Source organism: Ceratotherium simum, chromosome 23, assembly GCF_057802395.1.
Source record: "Ceratotherium simum simum isolate JZ-2026a chromosome 23, ASM5780239v1, whole genome shotgun sequence".
In the NCBI taxonomy this organism is placed as follows: domain Eukaryota; kingdom Metazoa; phylum Chordata; class Mammalia; order Perissodactyla; family Rhinocerotidae; genus Ceratotherium; species Ceratotherium simum.
In genome coordinates, this window is record NC_141922.1 from 1,961,267 (window position 1) to 1,969,686 (window position 8,420).

An 8,420-nucleotide genomic window follows, 5' to 3' on the forward strand; every position below is an offset into this window, starting at 1 on the left:
CCACTTCTGCCTGTCCCCGACGGGGAAGGGCCGCAGCTAGAGCTTCCCCATCAGGTCTCCGGGTCCACTGCTCTTTGGGGGAAGCCCTCCTCCCTCCTGACCCTCTCACGGACCTAACCTTGCTCACACACTCTCCAGATCCACTCCCTGCCCGTCAACTGCACTGACAAAGGAAGCCTCAGCTGGGCCAGAGGATGAAACTTCCACTCAAACGCTTCCAATGACCTCCGATAACTCTGTGAATTCTCGTCCCCTCCGTGACGGTCAGAAAGCCCGATATTCACAGCGCGCCCTCCCCTGGGGGGAAGGTCCTATGGTTCTATTCACATCCACCAGTGGCAACCCCGTGGCGAGGAGCAAGGCATAGACGAACATCATTTCCTGCAGGAGCCGACTCTGTAGGTGAGGAGACCCAGGGTGCACATCATCAAGGGTGTGGCTCCGTGTGCCGGGCTTCTGGCTGCCAGCGTCCACCAGCAGTGACTCTCTGGCTGCTCTCCCCACCTGCACGCCCCTCCCCCTCTGGGCTGGGAGCCCCTCTGGGCAGGGACTGGGGGCAGCAGGCCCTTCCCACACTCAAAGCCTTGGCCATGCTCACGCCCTCCTCTTAGTCAGCCATCGTCCCTGCTCTCCATCAGGCGGAGCTCAGCCAAGTCAGCGAGGTCCTGGGGCTGCCTCCACGAGGAGCACACCCGAGGCCCAGGGGGCCAAGGGCTTCTCCTTATCTACTCCTGGACTCCCGCCCTCTAGAGCAACTGTCAAAAGCGTTTCCACACTGTCCACTGAGGTATTTCCTGCTCGTACAAGCACCTCCACAATCGGGGGAGGGGGGGTGACTAGAATAGGAGAACTAATGCAGAAGATGCCAGAAGCCTGACTTGCAAGCTGTCCCCAGTGTACCTGGAGAGTGCTGCCCCCCGGAGTCCTGTCTTCCTCAGCCGGGCATCATGTAGCCCTGACCTGCTGGCAGGGGAGGGTGTGGCAGCCCCACCCGAGTGCAGGTGTCGGGAGCACTGTGCTCAAGGGAGCCACGAGCCTGTGTCTGCGCCTGAAACATTTCCTTGCAGGGACCCATCAGGACCCCCACTGCTGTAAACGGTCCTTCTGGAAACTGCCTCTCCGGGACCCACCCAGCCCGGCTCCCTGGGGCACCCTATCTCCTTTCAGGAGTAGGGTCACTCAGTGCCAAGCGGGGGCCTCTCTGAGAGGGGTGCATCCCAAGCTGGCTGTGCGTCCCCGCGAGGAACCCACCCAGGTGGTGGCAGCCCTTGACATGCACCCTGCATGGGACTGCCTGAGGGTCCCAGCTACCTGGGCACCTGGGGCCCCGGGACCCCGGGGAGGGGGCGCCGTGTGCGGGCGGGAGAGGCCAGGACCCCGGGTGGGGGCGCCGAGTGCAGGCGGGAGAGCCCGGGACCCCGGGGAGGGGCCCCGTGTCGGGGCGGGAGACCCCGGGACCCCAGAGAAGGGGGCACTGTGTGGTGCGGGAGAGACCCCGGAACCCCAGGGAGTCACTGTATGGGGGCGAGAGACCCCGGGACCCCAGCGGATGGGGCGCCGTGTGGTCGGGGCTGCACCGACGTCTGGACGGCTGGGGGCACCAGCGGGACGGGGGACCCCTGCTCGAGGGCGGCTGGGCCCCCCCTGCCCGCGCACCCCTGGAGGGCCGCCCCCGGGAACCTCGGACGCTGACCCGGACGGAGGTCCCAGCCTGTAGTGCCGCCCTCGCCCCACCGTGACCTCCCCCCCAGATCTCTGGAACTTTCCGGTCCGCCCGCCCCTCTGAGGGAAGCGGTTAGAGCCTTCTGGAACCCTCGGCACCACCCGGAGCCCTTGGGAAAGCACTCAGAACCTTCTGGAACCCCTCCGCTAAGCCGTCTGATAGAAGCGCCTTCTGGGCGACGCAGTCCCCAAGGCCCGGCGAATCTTCCAGAAGCTGTGCGAAGGCTGAGAGGAGACCCCTGAGGACGCGCTCCTGCTGCAGACACTGCCCTCCGACCCTGAGCGTCCTCCCCGCGCTCACGGACGGCTGCGCCTTATCCGCCGCTGCCCGTCCTCCGGGCCGCTCAGCGCCGAGGCTTCCAGAAGGGCCGGGCGCGCCGCGGGCGAGTGGAACCGAAGATTCAGGAAGGTCTCAGGGGAGGGGGAGGTTCGCGGTGGACGTGGGCGGAGCAGAGGGTCAGACCTCCGTCCGGGTCAGCGTCCGAGGTTCCCGGGGGCGGCCCTCCAGGGGTGCGCGGGCAGGGGGGGGGCCCAGCCGCCCTCGAGCAGGGGTCCCCCGTCCTGCTGGTGCCCCCAGCCGTCCAGACGTCGGTGCAGCCCCGACCACACAGCGCCCCCTGGGATCCCGGGGTCCCCGGGCGCCACACGGCGCCCCCTCCCCAACACAGTCCCCCCTTGGGGTCCCGGGGTCTCCCGCCCCCACACACTAGCCCCCTGGGGTCCCAGGGTCTCCCGCCCCCACACAGTCACTCCTTGGGGTCCCGAGGTCTCCCCCCCACCACACAGCGCCCCCTTCTCTGGGGTCCCGGGTCTCCCGCCCCACACACTCCCCTGGGGTCCCAGGGTCTCCCACCCCACAGGACGCCCCTCCGCTGGGGTCCCGGGGTCTCCCGCCCCCACACAGTCACTCCCTGGGGTCCCCGGGGTCTCCCCCCCACCACACAGTGCCCCCTCCCCGGGGTCCCAGGGTCTCCCGCCCCCACACGGCGCCCCCTCCCTGGGGTCCCGGGCTCTCCCGCCCCCACACAGTCCCCACCTGGGGTCCCAGCCCCATCTGGACCCCACCCAGCACCCCTCCCCCTTCCCGCTTCTACTTTTCTTGTGTTTTCAGGCCCTTCGTTTTGGGTGGAATTGGTCAGTCTCTTGGTGTCTGAGGTGGCTAGGAGATCCTGGGCTTCAGCCTTTCTTCCCTTTCCGACGTGAACTTGTAGAGCCTACTTTCCCTGCCACGTCTCTTGAGGCTGCTGACGGCGGGCCTTGTGCGTCCTGTGTTTATCGTTACCCTGCCCCAGATATTGCTTATTTTCACTGGGAACCAAGGGGGCGTCTGCTGTTGGGAAGTGTGCCCTCAACTTCCGAAGGCGGAGATTTTCTAGTTTTCCTTCCTGACTGATGCCCTGCGCAGTGCGGCTGGGGTCAGAGGACGTCCTCTGACTGAGTTGCAGAAGTTCCTTCGGGACCTGAGCTCCCCTGCCCTTGTCTCCTGCAGGCCTTTTGTCCTGAAGTCTGCCTGGCTGACGCTGACGGAGCGTGTCCACCCGGGCCGCTCTTGCTCCTCTGCTGCGGCGCTGGCTGTCGTGGCTTCTATTTCCGAGTGTGTCACACCGTCAGTAGGTCTCGTGTGGGGTCTGCCGGCACCGAGGCATCACCCAGTTTTGTGTCAAACCCTCTTCCTTTGGCCTTCCTCTTGGAAGTGTGTTTTTGCTTCAGCAGAGTAGCAGTCTTGGTGACAGTGTCGTCTTTCTACAGTGTTCGGAAGCTGTGGTCCTCGTGGGTTGTCTCTTTCTCCTGGCTGGTGTGGGAAGACCAGCCATCGGTGGGACTGTTGCTGCCGGAAGGTACCGCCTTTTCTCCCCTCTGGCTGCTGTTCAGATTTTCACCTGTCGCAGTTGTTTCCACGGCTCCACTGCGGCGCATCTGAGATGGGTCCGTGGGTGCCTTCCTCTGTGGACCCGCTGCGCTGCCCTGCTCAGGGCGCGGGCTGTCGCCCCTTGGCCGTCCAGTGGGAAAGGGCTTTGAATGGTGGGGGCACACAGGCGCCAGGTGTAACTCTGGAGCCACAGAGCTGACCGAGTGGCCGTGCTCCTCAGGTCCAGGGCCAGGAACCACTGGAAATGACGGTCCTCCTTGTTTTGCTCCTGGTCGTGGGCCTGCCGCAGGTGGAGACAAACGTCACCGTGTCTGGAAAACAGGGTAAGTCTGGGCCCCTCAGTCTCCTGGGCTGGGAGAAGGAGGCAGGCTGGAAGGGCTGTGCAGACATGCGGTGGTCACCCACGTCTGGACATTAAAGTGACCCCAGGTGGCTGCGGGCAGTTGCAGAGCACAGGAATCAGTGAGCAGGAGAGCATCGGGAGGGCGGCCAGCTGACCTGGACACCTAATGGGGGAGCGTCTCGATTTGGGGCTCCCCCCAGGGCAGGCAGGGGTGGCCGGATCCCAGGTTTATTCCCCAGCGCGCTGCTCTCCCCTCAGTGGCCCTGCCTTCTTGGGAGACGTCAGGCTGGAAGCCCAGCCTGGCCTGGCCCTCGTCGGGCCTTCCAGGGCTGTCTCTGAGAACGGGGAAAGCCGCTAGAGGGTGAGCAGCTTCTCGCTCGGGAGCGAGTCCTGCCCCAGCCCAGACCCAGCAGTGGGCTGCGGCGCTGGGGTCAGGACGCAGGCCTGGGGGGAAGAGGAGGGTGGAGCCGGGTGCTGGAGGAGGCTCTTGGTGGGCCAGGAAGGCGGGTGGGAAGGTGTGTGCGCACATCTGTGTGAGGGTGTGGGGATGCGAGTGTCTCTGTGTGAAGGTGTGGGCGTGCACGTCGGGGCGAGAGGGGCCGAGTGCAGTGGTGGGTGTCTGTGCGTGTCCGTGTCCACGCCGTGTGTCTGGGTCTGGGTGTGTGAGGGAAGCCCAGCAGTGAGAAGACAAAGAAGTCAGGGGCCGGGGTGGGCTGTGGGGCGTGGGGAGGCTGGGACCCCTGGTTTGTGCTCACTCGGAGGAGGGAGAGCACGGGGGTGATGCTCTGATAGGACTGGAGAACTGAAGGAACATCCCACTTTCTCTCTCATTCCTCGTTCCAGCTGCACTGAGCTGTCACGTTTGTGAGCAAGAGAATAATTTCGGATGCGCTAATCCCACAAACTGTGCCGAGGATGTTCAATTTTGTGCTCTTGTTGCCATGAGTAAGTACCTCAGTTCCTACTGCCGTCCCACAGGCAGGTCATGAGAATATGTTCAGGATTTAGGGTCTGTGGAGTTTTCCTCAACAGAGAATAGCTAGTATAAAAGTGACCTGTTTTTTCATTGTGAAGAGCAAGGTCCTGAGACGCCAGGATTGCAGGCAGGTGAGAGAGGTGACCCAGCCCAGGTAGGAACGGTGTGGCTATAGGGCAGCAGGCGTCACAGTCGGTCAAGACGAAATACTGGGGGGAGGAAGAGAAGAGGAGAGTCTTATTTTCATTCACTTGTAAACGGAAAGTTAAGCTTTAGTGGTTTCAGACCTCCCACTGGGAACAGCTTTTCTAAGAGTTGTACACAGTTAGGGGTGTGGGCCTAAATATGTCCTGAAAGGAGTGTGTGTACTTTACAAAGGTGGTGAAGACCATCCCTCTGTCATCTGTCGTTCACCCGAGAACTTCTCGCCGCAGGAGAGCTCCCCCCAAGTGAGCGGAAGGCCCCGGCATCCCAGCTGTGGCGCTGTCAGGGCTCCAGAAGTCAGATCAGTCCATCGACTGCTCCCAGGGGCCTTCCATGTCCCAGGACACGTGCGGGGTGCTGAGTGGAGGCTTAAGCCTCACTGCACGCACGTGGACTTTACAGCTTAGTAAATGGAAAATGATTTGCACGATGAAGTTCGAGACGAGGTGAAGTCATGAGACCGGCCCCGTCGCCCAGCGCTGAGCTGTGCCCGTGCGGCAGGCCCGTTGTCAGGGCCCTCGCACCCAGGCGCTGGGCAGCAGCTCACTGAGAGGCCAGCTCCGAGCCCTGGGCCGTGGCCAGGATGGCCAGGAGTCTCTCGCTCCCATGTGTCTGTCCGTGGTCACAGAGGCCTCAGCAACTCTGTGTTTGAGGAGTTGAGGCATTCGGAGCCTGTACATTCCCCCCCGGAGACCCCCCAGACCCCCCAGGTTCCCAGGGCACTTGGACAGGCCAGGGCTGCACACAAGCCACCTCCCACCCCCAGAAGCAGCTCTGAACACAGAGGCCTGAGCCTCTTCCTCCTCGCTGATGGCTCCTGACTCTGCCTCCTGCTCTCTTTGAATGTGGGTCGCTGAGAGGGGGCGCCAGGAGGGACGGACAGAAACATCCTTGGTGTCGCTGCTTCCAACTCACGTGTTTCTTTTCTCTCTGTCTGTCTTTATTTTCTGTTAGGAGTCTTTCCACGTTTCTTCTATGTTTCAAAGCAGTGCTCGAAGTATTGTCCAGTAAGTGTTCCAAATCTGGTAGCCAAGACTTTTACACTGCTGCAGCCTACTCCCTTCCTATATGCGATGTGCTGTGGAACTTCCCTTTGCAATACCGCAGAACCAGAGATCAAAGATGACGAAGACGAGAGCTATAAAGAAGCTGGAGGAGCAAATGGCCCGAGGAGCAGCCGTGCTGGGAGGGGCATTTTCCTGCCGCTCACCTCTGCGTTCCTGGGCCTCAGACTGCCATGAGCCCCAGAGCCCGCCTTCTGGAGCTCGCACAGTGACGTAGACTCTGCAGAAAGTCGCAACCTGTTGCATTAAACTTGTTTTCCATTCATTAGCTCATGGTCTGGCTTCCAGGCACCTTGGAGTAGGAGGGTGGGGACCAAACCCAGGTGGCTATAGCCCACAGCTTGCATTCAGAGCAAGCCCAAACCCTCCCAACAGTGGTTTTGTTTACAGGCATTTCTCTTTGACATCAAGCCTTGTACCTCGTTTGTTGCCGACAGTCACTCTTTACTCCTCCTCACCTCCGGGGGGCGCCAGTACTGATGGAGGAGGAGCTAAGGACCACCCATGTAGAGTGGTGGTCAGATGCTTCTGACCTTTTGGGGGATCCAGGGTCAGTGTGGGAGACAGAGGGATTTGGGCTAAGACATCCCTGGAGTGAAGGACTTCTCAGCATGGGGTTGGGGGGCCGTGGTCTTAGGGACACCCCTCTTTTGATGGGGGAGGCACCTGGGCTGCTGCTCCTCAGCTCTCCCTGCTGGATTCCAGGAGCCAGAAGACAGGAATTCTGTGGAATAAACTTGGACTTCACTGGCACAGGAGTGTGGACTCACAAATTCTCACACATGCATTTGTCCAGCATCTGAAACTTGGGCCGGGTAGGTAGTAGCAGGGTCAACTCTTTTTTGTGTTTCAGTTGAGATGGAGCCATGCAAAGAGGGCCGAAAAGTCCAAGTCCTGCCCGAAACAATTGCTTTCTCCCTTGTGGTGTTGGCTCAGTGTCGGGCAGGGCGCGGCCCCACCCCCTGCTCACCTTCCTCTCTGTTCTGCCCCTGCACCCTGGCTAGCCCCTACCTGCTCTGACACAGGGAGACCGCTGGGTGGGGCAGCCAGGAAACCTTCCAGAAAGTGTCTCAGTGGCCCCAGAATGAGGCAGTGTGGGGCAGGCGCAGGGTGGTTTCTGTGCTGTCCCTGAGGCAGGGGGGAGGGCTGTCTCTGTCACGTCTGAACCCTCCAAACCGGAGGCCTAAGTCCACCCTGGGGAAAAGTGGGGAGCAAGGGCCCCTGAGGTTGGCCAGCAACTCCGGGTTTGGGTATGATTTCCGGCATCTGCTGGGCTCCTGCTGTGTGCACATCCCTTTTCCCAGCGCAGGCTTTGTGCTCAGGCCCTGCTGCTCGTTCCTGTTCCCAGGACCAGTGTGCAGCAGCTACTCCCGACTCAGCCTGGGACTGGAGTTGGGGAGCACCACTTTTGTTAGGGCTGGCGAGAGTGGGTGCTTCGCCCTGACAGAGCAAGAGAGGTAAGAGGTCAAGCACATGGCAGTTTCCATGGCAACCTGACAGGGGAGTCTCTTCAAAAGGAGGACGGTTATGTGCAGCATACAGTAACAGGCAGTCAAATGGAAATATGGAGAATTCCTAAATTTGGAACTGGTGGGTCTTTGGTGACATGATGAGGAGCACTTTCAATGACCTGATGATGGGAGATATCAAGTTATTGTAGGATGAGGACTTGAAATGAATTGGGGAATGTGTTGTTAGCAGGGTGATAGATACTCTTTCGAGAAAAGTCTCTGTGGAAGGAAGGCGATACAGAGGGTAGTGTTAACAAAAATGGTCAAGGATCAACAGGGGCTACAGTATGAGTGTAAAAACTTACGAGCTTTTAACTGCCGATAGGAAGGGGTCAGTCGAGTGAAGGGTGAAGAAGCCGGAGACGGTGGCCCAGCTGATGGAGCAAGGTCCTTACGCAGGCAGAATGGAGCAGGATCCAGATCAGAGGCCGGAACAGGGACAGGGAGAACAAGGACATAGACTCCGCTGAGAGCCACCTCTGTGAGAAGGGCCTCTTGAGTGCCGCTGCAGCTCGGAGCACACACTTTGGCGGAGGGAGAATTTGGGTTCCATAGTAGCAGCGTTGCTTTCAAAATGACAAATTCTGAAAAATACACATGCGTGTAAAAATCATCACCTATATGTAGTCTTTAAAAACAGAGAAAATGAGAATTTGAGGGTCTGCTTTGAGTATAGAAAGCAATCTTCTAAGGAGAACAAGTATCTCAGAAGCTCCATGAGCTGCTGGTC

At 60.5% G+C, this 8,420-nt stretch overlaps 1 protein-coding gene across 1 annotated transcript; it reads left to right on the forward strand.

The window, feature by feature from the left end:
* The first annotated feature begins 3,818 nt into the window (after window positions 1-3,818).
* On the forward strand, window positions 3,819-6,356 carry LOC147913969 (lymphocyte antigen 6K-like). Its single transcript, XM_087447097.1, has 3 exons — window positions 3,819-3,915; window positions 4,779-4,880; window positions 6,070-6,356. Exons 1-3 carry the CDS (start codon window positions 3,837-3,839, stop codon window positions 6,354-6,356), a joined length of 468 nt encoding a protein of 155 aa, XP_087303223.1. The 5' UTR covers window positions 3,819-3,836.
* The last annotated feature ends 2,064 nt before the right edge of the window (window positions 6,357-8,420 follow it).